The 24432-nt window shown below is 39.7% G+C and overlaps 4 protein-coding genes across 6 annotated transcripts; 2 read left to right on the top strand and 2 right to left on the bottom strand.

Moving 5' to 3' along the window:
- Positions 1 to 248: 248 nt before the first annotated feature.
- On the top strand, positions 249 to 8046 carry LOC110842445 (protein tramtrack, beta isoform). Of its 2 annotated transcripts, XM_022088187.2 has the most exons (9): positions 249 to 1549; positions 2863 to 2910; positions 2992 to 3084; positions 3168 to 3411; positions 3565 to 3746; positions 3855 to 3918; positions 4629 to 4931; positions 5176 to 5372; positions 5873 to 6335. In XM_022088187.2, the coding sequence occupies exons 1-9, from the start codon at positions 1355 to 1357 to the stop codon at positions 6182 to 6184; spliced, it is 1638 nt and encodes a 545-aa protein (XP_021943879.1). In that variant the 5' UTR covers positions 249 to 1354; the 3' UTR covers positions 6185 to 6335. The 2 variants fall into 2 exon arrangements, with proteins under 2 accessions (XP_021943879.1, XP_021943878.1); XM_022088186.2 differs by lacking the exons at positions 4629 to 4931; positions 5176 to 5372 and having other exon boundaries at positions 275 to 1549; positions 5873 to 8046.
- LOC110842446 (gamma-soluble NSF attachment protein) lies at positions 7979 to 10885 on the bottom strand. Its single transcript, XM_022088189.2, has 9 exons — positions 10461 to 10885; positions 10320 to 10387; positions 10167 to 10251; positions 9968 to 10083; positions 9751 to 9885; positions 9633 to 9678; positions 9334 to 9473; positions 9128 to 9275; positions 7979 to 9051 (listed from the first exon to the last, which is right to left on the bottom strand). Exons 1-9 carry the CDS (start codon positions 10523 to 10525, stop codon positions 8907 to 8909), a joined length of 948 nt encoding a protein of 315 aa, XP_021943881.1. The 5' UTR covers positions 10526 to 10885; the 3' UTR covers positions 7979 to 8906.
- Positions 10886 to 13235: 2350 nt separating this feature from the next.
- On the bottom strand, positions 13236 to 15218 carry LOC110845313. Its single transcript, XM_035845286.1, has 8 exons — positions 14990 to 15218; positions 14725 to 14913; positions 14527 to 14640; positions 14193 to 14429; positions 13916 to 14127; positions 13689 to 13851; positions 13463 to 13580; positions 13236 to 13386 (listed from the first exon to the last, which is right to left on the bottom strand). The coding sequence occupies exons 1-8, from the start codon at positions 15183 to 15185 to the stop codon at positions 13323 to 13325; spliced, it is 1293 nt and encodes a 430-aa protein (XP_035701179.1). The 5' UTR covers positions 15186 to 15218; the 3' UTR covers positions 13236 to 13322.
- Positions 15219 to 20262: 5044 nt separating this feature from the next.
- On the top strand, positions 20263 to 24404 carry LOC110842057. 2 transcript variants are annotated; one of them, XM_022087770.2, is made up of 11 exons: positions 20263 to 20430; positions 20529 to 20590; positions 20663 to 20961; positions 21036 to 21111; positions 21192 to 21299; positions 21358 to 21389; positions 21521 to 21580; positions 21693 to 22000; positions 22099 to 22454; positions 22751 to 22957; positions 23096 to 24404. In XM_022087770.2, the coding sequence occupies exons 3-11, from the start codon at positions 20893 to 20895 to the stop codon at positions 23389 to 23391; spliced, it is 1512 nt and encodes a 503-aa protein (XP_021943462.1). In that variant the 5' UTR covers positions 20263 to 20430; positions 20529 to 20590; positions 20663 to 20892; the 3' UTR covers positions 23392 to 24404. The 2 variants fall into 2 exon arrangements, with proteins under 2 accessions (XP_021943462.1, XP_021943461.1); XM_022087769.2 differs by having other exon boundaries at positions 20263 to 20590.
- The last annotated feature ends 28 nt before the right edge of the window (positions 24405 to 24432 follow it).

The raw sequence follows: 24432 nt of genomic DNA, 5'->3' as shown, positions 1-24432 counted from the left end.
TTTTGCATCAGGTAATTTGAGGTAAAGGTGAGCGAGGAAACATCACGTAATACCGTAATCATTCCAATACCCAGTCCCAGCAGCAGCACAGCATAATATGCATTCAAGTAGTGAGAATGTCACGAATTACGTCATCACTGGCCAAAGAAGTGCCTGGGTGGAGTCAGACCAACGATTGGCCGCGGAACATTGACGTCGTTCTTTTCATTTTTTGCTCAACTTTGGAGCTGATCGTCGCCGTCATCGCACAGCTCGTTCGTTCGTTTCGTTCCTTTGGTCTTGTTCACTTTTCATGTACAGAATTCTCGTATAGAACGAAAGCTAAGCAGTTCCATCCACCATGGCATGCATGCTGCGACAAGGACTCGTATCATAATACTATGGACATTAAACAAATTCCATCCAACCACGATGATGGTGTGTGGCTGGCTGGTCATCATTTGGTCACAAGTTTTCAAAGTTTAAATAAACCAATCCAAAAACCCACCAATAATTAGTTAATTAACAGCAATAATTAGCTGATTTCTATAGCAGGTGGTAGAAGTAGTATCAGTGGTCCGGGCGGAACAGTTAGTTCAACAAGTCGCAAGGTTGTTGCCTACTTGGCATTGTACTTGGGAAATTTGAAGAACCCCGTCCTCCATCCAAGTGAACATTTCGGATGTGTGCGACACAGTGGTTTTGTAACTGGTTGGATTTTCTCGTGGTAATAATAAGTGGAATATTAAGAGAGTCGGTACAATTGAACAAGAAGTGGTTGTTGGTGCTGTGCAAGTAAAAGTCTGCTGACATATAAAAGTTAAAATCTGGTGGTGGAAGATTTTTTTCCGCTTATTGCTTGAGGGTCTCCCAACAAACGAGAATATAATAATAAGAAAGACTGCTTTTATAATAATAATACGAGTTGCTGCTGCTGCTGGTGGGTTCCGTCCGCCGTCGTCCGTGCGTTCAGTGACTTGCTATCCTCTTCTTCTCGTCGTCTCGCTTGTTGGAGGTTGAAACATTCATTGTTCATCAGCAAGAATATACATAACGTAAGAACAAACAGGTTGACTGGCTCCTCTTCATCATCATCACCATTCCCTGTTCGTTAAATATTTCAAAGAGAAGTGGTGTGGTGGTGATACTGAACTGAAACCCAACAAAAGTCAGTGCGACCAGACCAAACATTAACTTTTGCCTACTTGCTGTCTCCTTAACGTTGTTCTCCTCCATTGCAAATTGTTGCTATAATAAATCCCGGTCATCGCTGCCCTCTTCTTCCAGATGTAACTGACAACGCCGACAAAAGTTACCTAATCGTCAATAATCGAGTGGTTGGCGACGTGGAGCCAGCAACGACGGGATTGTAATAATGGCTTCAGCATCAATGTCCAACAACTCGCGAGAGTATTGTCTTCGTTGGAACAATCATCAGCCCAACATGGCGACGTACTTTAGCAGCCTGTACAGTTCAGAGTCCCTCGTGGACGTGACCTTAGTGTCGGCGGAGGGGAATAAAGTCCTTTGTCACAAATTGGTCTTGTCAGCGTGTTCCCCATATTTCCAGGTAAGCTCTAAACCCACTCATCATTCTATCGCTTCGTTAATTTTGTTAATTAAAAAATATGAAAGAACTGTAGAGCTGCTGGCTTGATGGCTAACTAACGATATCGTCGTGGAGTAAACTTAAATTATAAAATACAATACGGCATTAATAGTAGCAGGCGAACGTAAAAAAAACATAATTCATTCTTGCAAAATTTTCCCATTGTGTTGAATCATGGAACTTAACTGAAGACAAACAATGTCTCGGTTTAATTATTTATTATGCATTATTAATTTCTTGGTTTTATGTCATCATCACTTCAACAGTGTAGCCTACGCTGCGTAGGTGTTCGGTCAGAAGTCCACAGTCATTGCCATCCAATTTTATCAGGATCACAAGCATCAACTTGACCGCTACGGCGGCCACGCAACAACATATCTATAAACTAAACAAGATACATAGTGATGCATATATGGGTGACTTGCTGGAATTCATAATTTTACACTATAATAATTGATTCCCTACTCTAGTGAATTGAATGAACCCGTGATAAGTGCTCTGACAGATATCACACTTCATCATCAGGTGTGACATACAACATATGATGCAGCATACATTATGTATGCTGTCATACCACACGGCTTACTTCTATGAGTTGACTAACTTACGTCATTGGCACAATAATATCCATCTTTATCATGACATTTATTGTTGAATGCCTCTATATCTCCACTTATCAGTCAATGTCAGTGCTGTTGGTGTCATATGTCGACGCTTTTTTGTTCATGCTTACTGCCTACGTATTGAGACTCAATCTCCATTGATTGGTATAGTTAATACTTCACCACCCATCGTTTCCATTACATATGCCACACCACACATTCTAAGAATGTACATAACAAGACCCAGTTCAGCAATTCATTAACTTATTATCGTCCCCCATCAATTAGAAATTGAAGTAAAAGTGTCAGCCAACTTCATCACATTTTTAGCAAATCAGTTTCCCCACTACGTGAGAATGTGTACATAGTTCCAGAGAGTTGGTAAAATTGATGCGACAAAATGCGTCACAGATTCGTCCAATTTATGTTTTATAATTATGTAAGAACTTAACAATGGCTACACTGGGTCACATCATATGCACGTTCGGGCGGGTGTTAGGTAGATAAGAATGGCATCGCTTGTCAAGCAGATTAATAATTATTCACAAAGAAATGTAGGTAGAACATAAATGCCTGAAACATTTCCCCCCTATTTATGTACATATGTACATATTTAAGAAAATATGTAAAGAGTTACTTCATTTCTTTAATAATGACTGAATATTTTTGCAGCACATTTTCGAAAGCAATCCTTGTCGCCATCCTGTCGTCATTTTGAAGGTAAGTTTTAAAACTTTGAAAAATCTGGTGCAATCGTCTTGTTCATTATAAAATTATACATAAAATGGTCTGTTTTTTAAGGATGTTCAACACTCTGATCTTGAGGCTATCGTAAAGTTTATTTACAATGGAGAAGTTAACATTTCTCAAGATCGAATGACCCCTATTTTAAAGGTTAGACTAATTTGTCAAATTCTATCAATAGGAAACAATGAATATGCAATTAATGAGGATATTGATTGTGTTTTGTGTTGCAGACGGCCAATTCTCTACAAGTTAAAGGGCTGGCAGAAGTTCCAGCAGATGAGTTGAAGAGGGTGAGTTCGGTAGTGGGGGGTAGTGGGGGAGACCCTTTGTCAAGTCTAAACAGACCTCACAAGACCCCACTGCTTGCCTCTTCTTTGTCATGGGACACTTCTGACTCTGCACACGACATTCCCAGAAAAAAATTAAAAAAGTCTGCAAGCACTTCGTACGCATCTGGGTCTTTGAATACAAATGGTAAGTTGACTAATAAATGCATTGTGTAAATATCACAGTGACTCTCAGCCGACCCACTTATGTATGTAGCTTTTACCATGTGTAAGATAATTTGAGATTGTGCAGATTTTTTATTATAAATTTTTAACGTAATTTTTTGATATCTATTTCTAGGTGACCATTCCACTTCAGTTGACTCGGGGGTGGGGGCATCTGTTAGTAAGTCAATAGATGAGAGTAGCCCACCTGACGAGACTCCTCCCACAGTGCTTCATAAACGTGTCTCTATTCCTGCACCACCGCCACTGCTACCCAAATCCAGGAGCTTGGACCTTCATAGGGACGACCATGAAATGGTAAGCATGCATTCAAGCATTTACTTTACCCAATTCCACATTTTGTGTACAAAGTGTGGAGGATACTACTGGCTAGTAATGGTAATTAATTTGTTGATTCTCTCATAGAATATGGCGGAACATCATCAACGCCAGTCCTATGATGATAGTTCAGTTGATAGATTCGACAGAGGTAAGCCGCAAAAAAATAATCAGTGGAATAACAACGTTACCGACCACAAGACTTTTACATTGACAATGGACACGTCACGATAAAAAAGTACACACAACTGAATCAAAGTATATCTTGTTATGAAGATTTGTAGCCTCCGCTACTAGACGCTACGGCACGGCTAAGCAAATATAAATTATTGATAACTTATTTAACAGGTAGTTTTTGAAATAACTGATAACAATTTGCTACTAATCAGCATATCTTACTCAACCCATCTGCATAATATTTAGTAAAAAGTGCATTCAGGGAAGACAACGCCCTGGAAAATTTAAGCTGGATACTTGATGCTGATATAGCTCTTTGGTGTGTTGCCTTTGTAAATTGAGCTTGATGTTCTGTACAAGTTTTAAGATAAGAGAGTATCCCTTCCACATAGGATGCGTGTGCCTACAACATTGAGTGCATTGCTATTTACCCATAGTCTCTCTTTGTTTGAATGTGTCGTTTTGATTGATTTTGATTATTTAAACATATATCCAGTTGATGCTCTTGTCAATGTTTTTTTTGCCGTTGTAAAAGTTATTTTTGAGAGATCCTGAATTACTTATCGCTCCTCCTTCGCAATGAGTGAATGGGATACAGATAATCATCGTATTTGCCTATAATTTATTATTGTTCCTATTATTATTATTATTCTTATTATTTATTGTGCTTTTGTTGTTGGTCAGGGTATGATCTAGAGGTAGCTGAAGAAATGAAGATGGAGGGCAACGAAGAAGAAGAGTACGATGAGGGTGAAGAGTACTACGGGGAGGAAGGGAACGGGGGAGAGTATTACGACGAGGAGGGGGAGGAGGAAGAAGGGTTTGCCTTCTACTACTCCCAAGATCAGACTTCTTCATCTTCCAATACCCCTCTTAATGGCAAACCTTCGTTCATCATGCCCACCCTCAAATCCTCACGCCCTCAAACCCACGCCTCATCCTCTACGGCAAATACTCACCACGTTCGTGATCTCCTCCACGCCTCAAGTAATTTTTAACAATTGCGACCATGTTAATTCAACAGTCTCTCGCTATCTCTCTCACTGTCTCTAAAGCGAATTTCCAACATTAGTCGTAGTTAGTAATAGTTTTGCTCCAAATTTTCATAAATTTTGTACAGTCCTCTCTTTATCTCTCTCCTAGAATGTTTTTTTCTGCTTATTTGTTTCGCATTTTGGTCGTGTGTGAAAAGCATTTTGATAATTTGTGTGTTCCCCCAATTTCCTAAAAGGTATTCGCTTCAGCAATGGTCCAGTTTTCCGACGACGGAGTGAACGAACAGTGATGGATCCAATTCGATTGGAAAAGGCTATGGAATTTTTAAGACAAGGGGCAACATACAGAGAAGCTGCCTCCAAGTTTGGCTTTTCAAAGACGTATTTATGGCATCGAAGCCGTCAGCATGGCGTCACTTCTCGAAAACCCGGGGTGAATACAACGTCCAACTTTGTGTTTTTTTTTTTAATATATATGTATAGTATATTTATTATATTTCGTCTTCTCTTTTGATTCTTTGATCCTGTTCTGACTAAACTACACATTTTTTTGCATATTTGTTTGTATCACTGGGGGGCTTGAGTTGGGTCTCCTAACATAACTTAAATATTTAAGTGAAATAACAATGATGCATTTGAGTGATTATCAATATACACAAATGGATAATTTGACACGTGTCGAGGAATAACAAAAACGACGAATCACTTACCTTACTGTTCACTCTAAGATGGACCAAGGCGAGCTGTAATTCCTAAAAGTTGAAACTTATTACACTGTGATTGACTACACACATACAACTGACAATTCATGACTGAAACATTTTTCCAACTTACTTACTTCAGCTATCCCCATTCTATACTCTTCGAAATGTATTCCTTGCAGAATCACTCATTGGGCAATGTATAAGCTGAGTTGTTATTGTTTCTGATTAGATTCGACCATTGACGACGGTGAAAGAAGAAGACGTGGGCGACCACTCCTCCGACAACCAAGAATCAAACGAAGCGACAATGAGCCAAGTTCTGGATTTCGAGAACACATCAGCGGATCCGAGCTCTATGGCCGAGACCCACTGGGGGGAGGAGGAGGAGATGACTCCAACGACGACTCTTCAGGGGGGGGCGATGGTGGACGTGAAGCCAGCTTTGAAAGGAGGGTTACAACAGCAACAACAACAACCTCGCAGCAGCGTGAAGTTTCTCCCCAACGTTCGTCGATTCATTCATCCAACCTCCCAATCGTGAGGGTGAGTTCGTGTTCGCCCACTCCACCATCCAGTCCACTTCTTCTTCTCCATCCGCCCCCACTATCACCTTCATCCCCTGCTCACTACAGGGAGGATGATTCATCCCAACCACCTGTAATTGTTTCCAACACATCCGTATCCATCGCTTCCTCTGCGACAGGGTACTCGGGACTAAACCCCTCCTGCTCATCATCATCATCAACATCAACAATGGTCATCACGCCCACTCACCACACACATCAACACAACTCACCATCATCCAACAACACGCTTCTTAAAGTACCCAGTACAGAGTCGGTCTGCGTCACCAACCACCCCTCTCCCGTCATCTCCCCCACCACTTCTTCAACAGGGAACCAGTTGGTGAAGCAAATTTCTCAGCCCTCCCTCCCTAGCCAACAAACCTTGAGTCCCATGGGGTTCAGTTCGGGAAATGCAGTCATACGTAGACAAAATTCATCTCCAGCAACAGCTACGGGTCAACAGCAACAGAGTCGAATTGTTCAACCACTCAAACACGGGACATTAGCAGCAACATCATCAACCACGACAATGTTTCAGGTTAGGTTAGGTACTCAACCCAATGCCGAACGATCCTCCTCTGAAGATAATTCATCTACAAGCAAAGCATTCATCATTGACTTGATGCCACCCGTCGTGGTGGGGAAAGAGGGAGGAGACATGGGTTTCCCACGACGAGAACTTAAAAAGGACAGCAGTGGGGAACATTCTGGAAGTTTCTCCCGGGAGGACTCCACCTCCGAAGACATTGGGTCAAGCACGAGCAGTTCCTCCTTTGATGACGGGCTACCGGTCAACAGATCTGGCCACTGCCCAGCCCTGCGACCAGGTCCTGCCTTAGGTTGTAACTTTTGTTGGAATTCTATCGACAATTGTGGACGAATCCTTCGTCGAAAAACTAAATACCATTGTCCCGAGTGTCATATAAACTTGTGCATTGTTCCATGCTTTCAAGAGTATCATGAAAAAGCGGACAAGAAGAAAAGACCACGATCATCTAAACTGGGACTTCCAAAACCTAGCTCCATGTAACAAAATTATAGGAAACATGCAAAACTGGCCGAATTACGGGATCACTACATATTCTATTTATCATTGTGTAAATAATAATTAGTAGAAGAATAAGAGTTAGCATAGTTAGTGTTATTGTTATAATGATGATGATGATCCAAGAGGACTTTGCAATGTACCTGAGCCACTATCAACCAACCAATTTTTACAATTCGTCAATTTAACAAACTTTCCCAAAACAACTATTGATTATCTATTAATACGAACAAATGTATTTTTCTGCACAATTTTTTACCCACGTGCACGCATACACACGCTCATACGAATTTCATTAACGCAGACATGAATTTTTAACCAGGGCAATAAATGCTCCTACTTTACTTATGCACGAGATAGAGAGCGAGAGGGTGTAGGTTAAAATAGTTTTGTAATTTGTGTGAATATGGTATTGCTATGATTATGCTATTTGTTCAGTTGCAAAAATTTTATGAGTTGCATAGCTAACTGACTAATTTGTATTCGATCTAGTTATCTTTACCTTTTTCTTCTTCCTTGGTGTAATTGACATTAAATTAACTGCAATTTGTAAACAGAATAGCTCAAATTTTCCAATTACACTTCAAAGTATGGTATTTTGTATGATATGCAATAAACGTCCATGGAGCTCCGAACAACAAGTATTACAGCAGCAATTAATTATAGTTTGCAACAAATCGAGCAAAAAATTATTATTATTATCATTATTATGTAATTGACATAATTGTTTACCAAGTGCGTGTAGTATTTATTCATTGCTTTGAAATATATATCAAATAAAAATCAGGAGAATAAATAAACGTCTTCTTTTCTTCTACCTTTGCATAATCAATCACCGGTGACAGTCAGACTGTTACACCTTTTCGTAGTAGCTATGTACATACATATCTATATACTAATAAAGATCACAATATTTCATAGTATAAATGACAACAATATTTAATTAAAACTATCCCTGTAAGGTAATAAAAGTAAGTCCAACAAAATATAAACATCATTATGTATACCCACCCAGATCCACGCGTGTATTAATACTAACCTAATACCCTATATTATGCAACAATTTTCATATGCGTGAAACAAACAAACACCATTATTCTAAAATTCAGGTATAATCATCGTCGTGTAATATATAATACTCAATTAAGAAGTCTTGTGGCTATTTCTTAATTATTGGTGACCACATGTTATCTCACTCTATGTGTGTAGTACATTCCTACTTATTATGTGGAGAAGCTTAGACTATGTAACAAGCCCAATAGTATGCGCCAGGTTGCATTATTTTTTATTATTATTACACGTGTCGTCGTCGGAATTCAACGTAAAGCCAACGTGTTTATATTGCTATATGTCAAGATAATAATGAGAGAGTTAGTAGGTCACAATAAATTTATGTAACTCAGACTCAGGTGTTTAAATCAAGAGGACATGCAATTTTACAATCTTATGTGGGAATACAATACGCATTTAGTATACGACAGTTAACAGAATTAGAAAGAATACTATATTTTTCTAGTAGTTTTTTAGTCAAATTTTTGTGAATTTCAAAGCTACCAATGTGTTGTATGCTTTATTCATTTAGTAAGGTTAGATTTGCTCTTCTAATAAAAATTGATAGCGTTGTTTGACTGGACTTTTCTGAAACAATGTCGTTAGCATAGTCCACCCCCTCCGCCGCCTCTTTCCTCGTCCTCCTTTTTCGCCACAGATTTGTAGCTAGGAGCTGCGTTTTCTCGAACATCCGGTTTCGATGCTGGCTGAGCAAGCCCCGAAGGTAACCGCAAGTCACGAGCTAACCTGAGCCAATAAATACTCGTATTTACTCTAATTCTCATTTTGATAAATATATGCATAAATGTGCTGGAATAAGTACTTGGAATATTCAACGTCCATGTGCTTGACAAATGGGCTGTTTAGAGCTTTTCTTGCCACATCGGCATCTTCCTCGTCGTAGCCCCTTAGTAGCATTTCTAGTGTCTGAATCTCTTCAACTTCACAACAATTACCCCATTCCTTAAAGGCTGCAAGAATAAATTCTTCTCGTTACATATCCAGACGAGACGAAGGAGATAAGTGTACCTTTTTCTGCCGCAACATAATCTTCACGAGCTAATTGAACAAGTACTAGAGCAACTGTTAGACGGCCAATGGCTGGTAAATTTTCTCCCTGCTGATTTATACTGATTTCACGGCGAATTGCATCTGCGGCTTCGTCAAACCTTTATATAGAATCAGTATTTACAATTAAACCTCTCTCGTAGTAGCAGAAAGTCACGACAGCTTCACCAACATAAAAATATCTGAAGGTCATGCACATACGCATGTATATATATATATATACATAAATAAAAATATAATTATTGAAACACATAAATTACCTTCTTAACCGTACAAGTAGTCTGGAAAATTTGCCACAAAATTCAGCTGAAACAAATTTACAACAACGCTTGATTGGAGGATTTTAAATAAATCAATATAAAACACCAATAAACCAACCCGCTTGTCTAGGTCGATCTTCTGTCAGAACGACATCCATTCCTCGACGATACAAATCAACTGCTTTGTCTGGATGCTGCTGTTCAATCATTTTGGCAGCCTTTTCAAGACACAGGGCCCCAGAATCAGGAGACCCTAAACATACATGTTTGTTATTGGACCAAATTATAATTATATATATACTAATATACCAAGGCTCTATAATAATCAATATTACCATGTTGCTGGTACATGATGCATGCTCGTTCAGACAAATCCGCAATCTCCACCAGTTGACCCAACTCTTTGCAAACCAGGGTTGCCTGTTCATAACATTTTGCAGCACTGAACAAACTATTAAAAATAAACAGCAAATTACTTTCTGCCATCAAAAATTCATAGCACAAACTACAGTAGTTCTTGGTCATCATAAATACCTCGAGTTCTTTTTGTAGCAATCGGCCGCCTTCATGAAACAGTCCTTGCATTCTTGATATGATTTAATGCCCTTGTAGCACAGGGCTGCATATAATTGGACAAATTACCAAAACAGTGTGATTCTGAAGAGATATCAAAGTATAAAACGGTACCTGCTTTGTTGTACTCGTCCGCCGCAATGTCGTAGTCGGCTTTCCACTTCATCAATGATGTCTTTAGACTAGAAACATGCATACTAAGTAATTTGAACAGAACTCAATTCATCCATAAGATGAATTACGAATTAGCATTACCTTTTCTCTGCTGTTTTAATGTGCTCCAATGCCTCCTCTGTCTTTTTTCCATTGACTCCAGCCATTATTTCCCCTAGTTATCTTTCCTGGTTCCTTTTCTAGTGTTCTGAGGCTTGTGCGTAAGTGGGTGCTTAGACTGGGACTTAATGGTGGTCAATTATTAAGGATAAATTACTTAAAAGATAAGTTGTAATAACAGTGACGACATGGATCCTCATAGGCTCTTTTAGTGTACCAGGTTGCGTTGGGTGGGTGGGTCTGGTTTGGGAGTAAGATTAGCCGAGGAAATTTTAGCTAATCTTTATTATAGTGCTAGGACAATTTTAATTTAATGTGGAATAGGTATTATTAACTATTAGGTATGTGCACATATTATGCTTTGTGGGAATGAACTGAAATATTTGGTTGACTGATTGGGTTTGGGTTTGGTGGTGGTTTTGACAGTGAAAGTTATGTGGGGCATGGTTGAGAGAGAGAGAAAGAAGAGGAGGAGAACCCGTTCACTTTTATACCACCACCACCACCACCACTTTCTCCACCAGAATCCTCGTTCAAGTAGCGAGGCTTTCTCCGTCCGCCTCTGCCTCGCACTTTCCCCTGGTCCCATCGTCTCGGCATCCCACTGGGCTGGCTGGCTGGACTTTCTCCCTCTCTCGTCATGTATTAAACATGTAGGTTGGACTCATGCGCCTCATACGAACGATATCCTATGGACTATGGACGATCCTAATAAATGCAGGGGCACGGATGGACCACAAATCTGTACGACGAAAATGTAACAAGGATAAAGAGTACTTGAGTGGTAATACACTAAATTCACGAGGAAGGTGTCGAGCAACCACTCATCAATTACAAAATCTCTCAAAATCCATCTCCAATGAAGGTTCTTCGAGTCTAATAAGTGGTCGTTTTCGAGTTTCTTCTTATGAATCTCACTCGAGAGATGTGTCCACACATGGTCCCCACTTCAGCCCTTGTCATCATCATACACAAGTCCCTACCTCTCCGGCCTATATTATGTTTATGGATGGGTACATATCAAAGAGATTGATGCGTGCATGTCAGAAAAGTGTCACGCCACGACAGCATGATCTCGCGATGGAAGGAAAATTCTATTTTTATTTTAATGACAAAACTTTATTCCAACAGGTATTTTATTTTCTCCATAATTTTTTTAATGGCTTGTGCTTGCAGCTTGTTAGTTTAGTGGAGTGGATAATGATCGAGTGAGTGGTCCTTCGAGCGTGGAAGTGATTTCATTAGGAATTGCTTGTTGGCGTAGATGCCTTAATTGACCCAAAACTTTACAAAAGGGGAACTACTCTCCTTTCCTTCCACCACCACCGCCCCAGTGAGCGAGACATTAAACAAAATCAAATCAAATGTCAAACCAATCTATATTTATACCTAATCGTGGCACAAAGGCCTAGTGCCCTGTCCTGTCGTGTTCTTTCTCAAAGCACCCCGCACACAAATAAGGACATTCATTGATGTACATACATATGCATGTGTACCCTGCCTTTTGCCGTTGTCTCAACAAGTCTCAACTCTCATAGCTTTCCAAGTTGGAAATTCCAACTAGCTCACTCAACTTACTTTGCTAACCCATGATTTCTTACTAGGCAGTTGGATTGATATGTTATTCCTATTCTATGATTGATATTGATATGTATTGATATTATGGATGGATGGGTGAGCGTGAGCACTTGGCGAGGAGAAAGTCAAATCGACATGCAATGTTTCAGCAATTAGGGAAGACAATAGCAAGCTTTATGTCTAGCAAAGGTCTTCAAAATATATTGCAATTATTCCTATTTTTATGATCGCATTCGTTTGATGTGCTTGTTGTCCCTGATGGATGAGAACAATATTTAAATAAATCCCACTTTAAGGTACACCTAGCAAAAGATTCTCAGGCCGCAACGACGAAAGAACACGTCCTACGAAGAAGGCTTCAAACCATGTTCAAACCTGAGCTATTTCAATTTCTTCAGTCATCCGGTTTGGAGAACAGATTGCTCGCTTATAATTTAGCCAACGATATTATGGCCTAAACAAAATTGCATGCGCATTTTGTGAGAGACACTTGACTTGTCCAATTTATCATACCGAATTAATGCAATTGACTGGTAAAAATCTGACCAAAAATTTGACCATTAACCTTTTTCTCCAGCCGACAGATTCACTTTCCTTCCCGTGCTTGTGGCCATAATGAGAAAAAATTATATTCTTATTTATGGTTTATCCACAAGTCATCACGGATGTGCTTAACTATGCTTCTTGATGCGAACCAGTTTAATCAATCAAGTAAAAATTAAGAGGCTCCGTGGGTTTGAGCTCCACGTTAGTATAATTTTTTATGCACATGAAGTATAAATGGACTGTCAACTGTGTAGAAGGATCTAGATTTCTATTAGGGGTATTCATTATTTCTTCGTATCCTTAGTATTCTTCGTATCGTAAAATAACTTACGACCCTGGTAGCACAAACTCGGGAAATACACGGGAAAAACACCAGTCCGCGGACACGAAATCTCGTGGTTAACACGTGAAGATTTGGTGTAAAAGATGGTGAATATTGGGGGTTATTGTCGCCGTTTTGCGGTGTCAGACTCGTGTAAAATTCGTGTATAACACGTGTCTAGGACAGAACTAATACGTGTAAAACTCGTGATATTCTCGTTTATAATTAGGGTATAAACTCGTTTAATTTTCGTGTTTATACATGAAATAAACACGTGTTTTACGCTAAATAAACACCGAGAATTGCCACAATTTTTCCCGTTCATGACATGCCTTTATTTCATTTTAATTATTTCAATTAATCATAACAAACAGAGAACAATGATTAATGGTTAAAAATTATATGTCATCCGACTCCTCATGATTAATAAAGTCTGATCCACCATCGGAAATTGTCCCAGCGCTATGATTTGACACATTAGATTAATATGAATATAAACTTTAAAATTTAACGGGATTTAGTTATTGTATTCACATACATATCAGCACAATGATTTTTCTTCAACCGTTTTGCTGCTGCTTTCAAATATTCCTTAATTACGGCTTCCATCTCGTCATCTGTCACTGCCTTTGATGGTAAACTTTGACGAACCGTATCTAAAATATTCAAAGAAAAATTAACGTGACCTTCCACTATTAAACGTGGTGTTGTTTCAGATATGTATTATACGCGTTAGGTTTAAAATAGTACGTGAACACATTTACCGAAAACTACTTGTTTCATCCATACATCACAGAACGCTGATTTTCCTCCTCTTGACCCGATCCAATTGTAACAGTTGGCCAACTGATCCCCACAAAGTTTTGATAATATGCGGCGTGTACACTTTGCAACATTACTACAACCACGCTGCCTTAAAAGTGTCACCTGAAGTAGATACGAAAATTTACTTTATCCGATTAGACGAATAATATATTTGAAATGTATTTACCAGGGACTCGCGGTTGGCCAAAATCTCATAATAGCCGGCCCCCTTGCTAACATCCTCCATATTCATCAGTGGAATTTGATGACGAATTTCATCTTGGGGCTTTTTCTGTCCATCCAAATGAAGTAATATTGCATCCAAGGTATCCTGAATGTTACGATTCTGAACTTTTAAGCTTGCTATATTTCTGACCACCCAACTCTGAAATTGATTTCCTATGAAAACAAATAACTCGTTTACATTAGCTAATTTTTATAATAAGTTAACGTTCTTTATGTACCGGGAAGAAAATTTTCTACTTCCAAGGATGATTGCTGAGCGCCTATCGAATTTCCTTTGGGCAGCGCAGCGGAAAGTATTCCAACTTCGGGTGATTCGTTATCGTTCCCAATAATGGAGAGCTGGGCGTCGCCGTTGCTTGTTGAAGACGTGCCTGCACCTTTATCGTTGGATATTTGATTCCCACCCATAACTTCCGGTTGTGTACCTTTCACAGTTATGGTACTGTCCTGATTAGCTGCAAACAATAAATTTATTATTGCATGCGTATGCAGAAAGTGCATAGATAAATAAAAATATGATCAATCTATGTACATATTTCAAATGAAGCTTACCTAAGCATAGCTTAAACGGCATATTATTATTGCTTAATGTCTTATTTCTGCTAGACTTCCCTCCTGGAATCGGCTCCCCTTCAGTTGATTCTTTCAGCCCAGCTTTTTGTAAATCTACAAGGGAAAAAATTAATTAAAATGATTAATTAAACATCAATTAAAATGTAGCTATTGGTCAACAATCATGATAGAAATTACAACAATTTTTGCCTATCATGGGCGGACGTGGTATCTTAGGACTGAGTGAGTCGTCCCCATCGCTTCCAGAACTGTCGCTCGCATTTCCCTTGTTTCGGCACAACCTGTTTTTATCATTTCCGCTCCCAACATCTGCGTCTGACTGGTCCATCACTTTTGGAAGTTTTTGGAGGGCTTCGCGATAAGTTGCTGTAATACAAATGGCAATTGAAAAGAATCGCATTTAAACGCAACACCAAATATTCACTAGTTTATTTAAAATTACCAAATTTATGCCCGTCATGAATTGACCAGGTTTGTTCTGAAGCTTCATGTTGACCAACAGCTTTAACAATTCGGCTTGGATTTTTGTAATTTGGCCATGCACATTTAGTATTATTTGCGCATAACCATGCAGTTGACACTACCTCAATTTCATTAGTGTCAATAAATTTCACAAGAACAAAATTATTAGTGGACATTATTACGGTGGCGCATAAAATTCTTCACTTTAAATTATTAGTGATGGTTATGCCGACAGATGAATGAGAGGAACCGCTAAATATTTAGTGCCACACGGTAGTAAAATCACTTTCTTCACTATTTGAGACGTATTAAAGCACTTAATTGGCCCAGGTTTTGACAATAAATAAATATTTAACACTGAAGATGGGCACGGAGTCGAGTAAAAGTTAGTCCTATCTATAAACTGTGGTCCAACGAATAATTCCTTCCCGTCTTTCTTAAGAAATGTTTTAATAATCACAATATCGCCATTTAGTATTTCACACGCCCTATCTGCACTTAAAACACTTAATTTAAATAATGTGTTCTGAAACTTCTTATAAAATTCAGAACAATTAGCGAAGTAGGCTGGAGGGTTGGAATACGACCACGGCGAGTTTAGGCATGGCACGAATGGAGTGGAGGCGGCTGGAAGGATTTGGTTCTCCCTCTCGATCAGTCTTCTGTGCGCTTGCTGTAAGGGGCAATTTGTTGATCTCACCAAGTTTTTAATTTCTTGAAGTTTATTTTCAAATTTGAATGCACTAAATTTGTCGAGTTGGCCGTGATTAATGCAGTCGCTTGCTAAATGTAGGAGTCCGTGCACATTAAACGACATATTTTCTTCACCATAAAGTGTTCCAAAATGCTTGACAAAATAATTAAGTAATTCATTTGCATAGTTGTTGTGTGTTATATGAAGAACTTTGTCAGCCAAAATCGATATTGTAACATGTAGTGACATAAAATGTTCATATAAGTCGTTGGAAATTATGTTTTTCAAAACCAGTGGGCCCGTATACAGTATAAACTGACGAAATTCCGTGGCTTTCCAATATTCAAGGTCCTTCAATTTGCGAGGTTTACGGGCAAATTCGCATGGTATGCTCTTTTTAAGTTTTAGTAGCTCATTTGAAATCTCTTCGATTTGATGGGGCCGCAATCTGGCAGGACACTTTTTACCCTTTGTCAACAAGAATAAGATTTTTCTTACAATTCCAAGACACACTAAATGCATATACTCCCCTGGTGAGTCTCTGACCAAATCCAAGTCGGTTTTTTCAATGAATGTAGCTTCATGGTGATGTTGTGGATCAAGTCTTGCACGAAATGATGCATCGGTCCTTTCAGGGTGGTTGCCATATGGAAATATTACTCGGTTTTTATAGTATACTCCTTTAATAGTACAATTTCCACAAGAACTATATCCTGCATGGCACTTTATTCCTAGCACAAATTCACGCGCAGGGGCATCGCAAATCAAGGCACTCAACTTAATTTTACATTCAACGCCATTAATTAATAGTTGTCTTGGGGCCTCGTCCAACTGCTGAAGAAATGGTGAGAAGAAGTCGTCTAAGGAATTCGGTTTTTGTTGACCTGAGTATATTCCAATTACGAAAACATCGTCATTAATTGCGCCTAAAATTGGCCAGAACTGTTGGGACGAGCCGTGGTATAATGGTATTCCGTCAATATTTATTTGAATTTCCACTCTTGTATTTCTTAAATCGCGTTGCATAATTATTTTGCGGATTGATGCTACCTAGTCAAACGCGCAGTATTGTCCGGGTGGTACATTAATAACTGCTGTCGCCCTCGGGGTATGCAATAAAGTCCTACTATCAAGGGGCAGGTACTTAAAACAATGATGACCATGAAGAAGTTTTAACAGGTCACTCGTTGCGGAAGCGGTTATGTTATGACTTATTGTCCAACTTCTTAGCTTATCACTTAAATCGGTGACTGATTCACAATCAATTTCGGTGCTCGTACCATTAACACTTGACACTGATTTCACACTCGAAGCACTATCACTTTCAACCTCAAACCTGTCGACTTCAGCTTGGGACGAATATAAAGTTTCGTCGATTGTTGAAATTTCCAAGTTTTCCGTTAAATTTGGTGACACAGTATTTATAACTAAATTAAAGTCAGCTACAGCGCTGCGAACTTGCCTTTGCATCTGTCTATCTCGGGATTTTTTCATTTTCAGAAATATGTAATTAATTAAACTTAAAATAAATTGTTATCATAAATCCACAAAAATCTTGCCGTGTCTGTACTGTGCTTTATTAAGTTTAGCGGTGGAGGCAACATTTGGAAAGAATAACTAAACACCATTTTAACACGTTTTTAACACGAGTATTTCCCTGACTTGGTTACCAAAAATACACGGATATGAAACACGAGTTTTGCCTTGGAAAATACACGTGTTTTGTAACACAGTGGATTTTGGTGTTCTGCAACAGAGAAAAACACGAGTATCCAAAATATTTTACACGAATTTGACACGAACCCCAGATTGCCACGACTTTACCCCAATCGAGCACGTGTATTTCTCGGTCTGTGCAGCTAGGGGACGCTTACGAGATTTTGTAAGCGTCGTAAGATTTTGTCATCGAAAAACGTGTTACTACGCTTACGATTTTTACGAAACCTGACCCCTTGTTTTATCTTCGTAAACTATTTTACGATACTAAGGATACGAAGAAATAATGAATATCCTCTATATAAATAGCAAATAGCATGCATGTAAAAAAAGTGGTGGACAATTTCTGTTAGCTGGGTTTGTGTATGCAATCTGCACTGTTAATTGTTACGTGAATTTTCGTAGCCTCATTGGACTTATGAGCAAGGATACACATTGCCTATTCATATGCATGTACATATGTAATGACAAAAACATGAATATACATAAACATACACTGCATTTAGCCCGAGACAGGGTCAGAGTCCGCATCCAAATTGTTGTCTGAATTGATTGGACGACCACTACCACCCCTGGTGGGGATGGTCAAATGTTTTTTTAGCCTCCATACCAAATTTCAGCTGAAAATGACAACTTTTAAAAACGGCATGGGTCACTCTTTTACACTTTCCTCACTTTTAACTTCGGTGTCACATGTGCCAAATTACCGACACTTTTGAAATGTTGGTGCATAATACTACACCCTACATGACCTCCACCGGTCAAACATTGGACCGATTTTGTTCATCTTCGAACATAACTCCTAACTTTGCCCCGTATGCATGTTTGCAAAATTTGAACTCCAGTCTTGGCTCCCATCTTATCTCGAACGGACGGACGGGCAGACATGATGGTTCCATAAGCCCTGACTTGGCTTAAAAACAAATACAAATTGGAGGAGAGGAGGGATTACCAATGTCAAGGTCGCCTTCTTGGGACGCTCGTAAATATCCACTAAATACTTTTGTGTATGGTACAAGTCCTCTCATCCACTCGCCATGGTGCGAATGAGGTCATACACTGCATAATTACTTTCTCTCTGCTTTTCTCTCCTCGAGGTGGTTGTTGTGTAGCAGTGTAGCAGCTCCTTCCTTCCTTGTTTCGGTACGTTTGGCATTGCATACAACTCGATTCTGTGTGGAAGAATACGTCATTTGCTCGGAACAAACGTCATTCGGTTTTGGATTCACTGTGCGAAAAAGCATCACAACCACAAGTTTTGTTTCCCATTGACTTCCATCATTACCTCTCTCCGACTTATTTGCATAGTTCCACTCGTGCCTCGGACTTTCTCCACAGTGCATTTTTCCTTGAATGACAATAAGCATGCTGACTAGCCACCTCGGTCAAGGGGAAGAGTGAGTTCATTACTTATGGAATCGTCAGCCCCCTCGGTTACAAATATGATAGGTGACCAAGTGACCACATTACATGCAATATCAAAACTGTTGTACCGACCAAAGTTCCTTATGCTCAATCGTCACGCAAAGCATATAGTTGGAATTGGAAAGCAATATTTGCATAATGTCAATTGAGCAACCTTTTCATAATGTATTTACATACACTTGATGATTGGAACTTGAGCTGCTCGAGTTCAAGTTTTAGACACGATATTCATATTTGTTCACACGGAGGAAAGTTTGATAATTCCGAGAATTGTGCTAAATATTCCCATAATTGTCACGTAGGCAGAAAAGTTTAGATGTTTAGAAGCAAAAAACTCTTGATCTCGCACCTGTATATATCTGTACAAATAACAGCAGCCGTCCTGTGTACCCTGGCATTTCCGTTGAAATGCGAAATGCGCATCATCATCTCAATCTGATTATGAGGACCTTGTTGTTATTGTATAAAATAAATTGGATCATAAGGATGATGTTATTATGATGATTGCGAGGAGAGAGCTCCCAACTCTTGAGCAAACAAATTGGACCAAACTTATTTAACTTTTGGAGAAAGAAATCGGGAACAAGATGAGATTGGGAAAGAGTTGGAGAAAAAATATAAAAGTGTTGTCTGCCTGCGTTGAGGAGAAATGAGAACGGGCCGACGACACTAAATCCCCTCAATTCACTCATTGTTGTTATTGGAGAAGTGGAAGGAGAGCATTTCTCAGAAAGAGGAATCCCAGCATCATCGTACCCTCTTCTTTTCCTAATCCTCGTGTGCTTTCTCCATCCATCCAGGTCTCCCTCGTAAATGCAATGGTCTCTACAATGGTCGGATCTCTCTCTGGAGGAGATGCATAGCAGAACTACAGTCAGAGAGAGAGATTCGTGAAATTCAACCCTGGCATTTGACTACTGCTTTTATTTAGAGCCACACAGGAGAAAGCGAGAGAAAGTACATGTGCGTCATTCCATCAGCAGCCACCATCGCCATCCACGAGGAGAGAGAATTGTTGCTGTTGCGTTGCCGTCTGACCTTTGTGCACACTCCATAATTACATGCATGCACAGTCCTGGTCTGTCCCCAAACGTCCCCCGATAACCTGACAATGACCTTACCTTTTATGTCCCAAACAGCAAGAATAAGAAGAAGGGCACAATTGATTGGCTGATACGAATATTTATAGCCAGCTCCGTGTTGGATACGCAAGGCCAGCTCCGTTCAGCTGGGACAAGAATGGGACAAGAGACCTTGGTGAGGGCAGAGTAGGAAAATAAGGAGGACGTCCCGCTGGGGAGGAGAAGTTCAAGTTCAGGGGGAGTGCGGGGAGGTGAGGAGAAAGCGCAGAGAAAGTGGTGGCCACATCGGGCGAGCGAGTGAGACGACGAGCGATCCCACTTTTCCCATCGAAATCTGGGAACTACACACAGTTTCCTCGGAGCAGCTGAACTGTTCACCTACAAAAATATTCTGCTTCTCTCGAGTATTATTATACAAGGAAGACAACAAATAGTGCTGGATTGCTGCGGAGACTTGCACAAAACTAAACGCTCTGCACTGACCCTGGGCTAACGTTAAACATGGTTCGTCGTTGCAATTTTTTCTGTTCCATGGGTTAAATACTTGGATGTAAGAACGACCCACCCACGATTAATCCAACCCCCTTCAATTATTCCAATAGCCTTACTTCCTCTCAACAAAAATGACAATTTCTGAATGTACTCAACGTCTCATACTTGCAAGGTATTTGTTTACACCTTGGTTGACCAACTTTGGATCTAAATTTAATCTTTTATTTTCCTTTATTCCATACAGAACTACATTCCTAGTCAGTATTTTCCCGAACACGCTGCAACCTCATTGTCGAACGCAAAGATAGAAACCCCGTGACAGGAAAATATTTTTAAGCAGCCAGAAGCTGAACAATTGTTTTTAAATAAGTGTCAAGTTGTAGTTGAAGTCTTCAACTTGAAGAACGAGAGAAGTATAAGTCTACAATCTGTCGTGCTATAATAACCAACAGGGCTCCTCGTGTGGTGGGTACTATGAGTGATACAAACATGGCTCTAAGTTCATTGCATGAGATGATTCGAAACTTATCAACGTACATTAAGGTATTTAAAGGAGGAGATTTCTGATGACTAATTATTACCAGGTATATTTAAGTAATTATGGTTCTGGTTTCCAGAGTTTAGAAGTTTTGTGCGAGAGTGGAGTGACGCTGGCCAAAAACTTTGAGCGCCTTTTGTCCCCTGGGCCTGGAGGTAATAAGACCAAAAAACATACCAGTGTTATTATATAATAATAGTATACTATTGTTTATTATTTCCTCCGTGTTGTATAGCTCTAGGGGCTTGTACGTCGTCCGGAACGACGATAGATAGTGATATGCTCACCCAATCCGTATCTACTTGGGAATTGGCTCACAAAGTTGCTACTGCGGACTCGAATGGTGAGAGCAACACGATTAGTTCAAAATACAAAGACTGATGATGCATAACTCTGTATAGGTCTCATTTCCGAGTTACTCCCACTGCTTCAGGTAAAATATTTAAAATATTTAACCTGACGAATAAACCATGTTTAATTAATGTCTAATTACTTACATTATGTATGCATACATGTATTACTTCTCAGGAAACATAACGCTAAGAATTGAACTATGATTTTCAGGAAACCGTCCAGAGTGTAATGCATGATCCTGCTTCCTTCAACTCAGCAAATACTTACGAGGTTCGTTCTCAGTGTAGCAATAACAACACATGATTATTATGTATCCTAGTATTTATTTATGACAAATCTAGTAAAGCTGATTAAAGTGCATAGTTGTGATTTTCCTCTTCAGGTCTTTCGCTCCTGTTTTTCTGCCTTCTTTCAAATCCAGTGGCGTTTCTGCCAGTTGTACATTTCCTGCGCATCCTCTGCTCATGGCTCATTCCTTCGAAGTCCGGATACTCATATGGCTCGTTCGCCCACTATGGCGTCCTTCAGCTCATCTTCGGACCGACGAGAGAGCACTGAGAGCTGTATGTCTGGATTCAGCCTCCCCCGAAGCAGCTTTTCCGGCGTGTCCTCATTCTCTTCTAGAAGCTCATCCCCTGGTCCGGGCGGTCTTCATCTACACCCTTTTGGTGGAAGATCTCGCACGTCTAGGTAGACAATACTCCTCTCATGTACTCACTAATGTATTGTCTTCTCGTTTTTGGTTGTACTAAATTTATATTTTGTTATTTTCGTCTGTCGACGAAAAGTCTTTTTGAAAGCAGTCCTTCCGTAAAATTCACTCCTTCGCAACCTCCAAGTCCGCTCATGCCATACGGAGGGGATAGTTACCAACCTTACCTCTTCCGTCGCTGGTCTGCTCACACCCACACGTTTGCAAATCCTACCATCGGCAGTGGGAGTGGTCACAACAGTGGCAGCAATTCTGGTTCCTCCGGGGGAAATTATTCTAGTATCGGAGGATATGGGTCGGGCAGTAGCTATGGTGGAGGTTCCTCTAGTGGTGGAGGTGGTGGAGTTGGAGCTGGTTTCGCTCTCTCGTCCGCATTCCCATTTAGTCGCAGATGGTCAGTCCCTGCTAATCAACCCCCTGGAAGTACTACAGGTAGGCATATGTATTGGAAAATATATTGGTCAGAGTAAGGCAAGTGAGCAAAAATTGAATGCAACCGGCATCGAAAGCGGTATCGAAATCGTAACCTCTTGTTACGCGCCTAGCGACCTACCATTATTGGTCTAAGATTACATTTGATGATTACTATTGCCTTTTTCCAACCAACATATCTCACTCATATGATAATAATCTCTCACATATGTACACAACAATATGAATAACATTTCGTGTTAAATGTATTTGAGTTGGTACATGATTAACTAATAGGATTTGCGGTTTTTGAACAGATTCTGGTCGTCGAACAGAACCTTCGGACATAGACTATGGGTTGATGGACGCCATTAATCTCTTATCCACCAAGCCACCCACACCCTCAAACCACACTCTCAGAGATATTCCACTCGAAGAGTCCAGAGGTGAATATGGTGATGATGCTGGGGATGAGGATGAACCACAGACAACGTCGCTCTGGCCGCCGTCTGAAACTATGCCTGGTAAAGGGACTCTTTTTCAATTTGTAGATATTTGAATGTTATGCTTTAGTTGCACACAATATGCAATTATTAATGTCCACTTTAACTATAATTATCTAACTTTGAGGTATTAACCAAATTATCATATCACAATTCTAGGTGTCGTGCTAACAACATGTGGCTCTGACCCTGAAGTCACAACTTCAGCTTTAGACACGCTCCAACAGCAAACTGCTGCTGCGGCTGCGGCTGCTGGAACACCATCCTCCTTGCTGAACATCCCCTATGGTGTCCCTTCACCCCCCTCGGGCCTCCAATCCCCTGACCCAACGAATCAACCTCGGCTGGGGCCCGTAGGCTCCGGAATTCAGACGTCTTCATCTATGATACATGGTCAGTCTGGCTCTGGAGAGTATACCCTCTTTGGGAACTCTGCCAATCCCACTCGCAACTGAGGGAGTATTCTTCATCACCTTCTCGATTTGTCCAACTCCAACGGAATACCTTTAGTAAATGTATACGTCTTCTCAGCTGTGCTGGGAAGGTCACAATTCTCCCACAAACACATACTATCCTTAATCAATGTTGCCAAAAAATTGTGAAATTTCTTTCCTAGTGTTTCAGAAAATGTATATATATGCAGATTTGAGATGAGATGCGAGACGATTATGAGCGCTGAGCGTTCCTTTACAATCTTCCATGTTACTCACTGGGGGACACGAATTTCTGGGTTGATCAATATTATTTATTATTATTATCTTATGGATTTATTATTTATTATTATGCCACATGTTAGGTAAAAGAGTTTTTGACTAGTGGTATTTTCCGATTGCTATCACATACGACCGATAATCGGGTGTGTGGATATCTTAATTATGAAGTCCTGACTCTACTCCCCAGTGAAACAATCAGTATTTTGACTGGATCAAAATACCAGTTTATTATTATTGCTCTACTGTTACGAGTATAATATATTGTTAGTAACTACTTTAATGATAATGACAATGATATTGAACAAAAATGGAACTCTTATTACCATACGCTACTCTCTTATTAGTCTGACACGATGTATTTGCTATGAAAATGTAGAACAATATATGTGACACACTACCATTGGCCATCTTATTTTGCTAATTTTTGTGACTATTATGCGGAACAATGCAGACACAACAACGGGTATGCACGCGTTTATGTGATTCCACAAAGATTATTTTTACAGGCCTCTTTGATTAATCGATAAATTAATCAATTATTGATTAATGAGTATGATTAATTTGAGATCGTTAATTGATCAATTCATTGGTTAACAAACAAAATTATTTTCATCCGTTATTTTACTACCATAAATTGTGACGTCTCTAGTACATAAATTACATTAACAATGTGACTCGTGCCCAGTATTTCGCCTCTCTTCCATTATGTTGTTGTAAGAATTTACTTTTAAAATTATTAAAATACTGAAAAACGACACTGCTTTTTATTGTATAAATTATTTC

Source organism: Folsomia candida, unplaced genomic scaffold (assembly GCF_002217175.1).
Source record: "Folsomia candida strain VU population unplaced genomic scaffold, ASM221717v1 Fcan01_Sc001, whole genome shotgun sequence".
Taxonomy (NCBI): Eukaryota; Metazoa; Arthropoda; class Collembola; order Entomobryomorpha; family Isotomidae; genus Folsomia; species Folsomia candida.
Note: the sequence above shows the minus strand (reverse complement) of the source record. Positions and strands in the feature narration are given on the sequence as shown.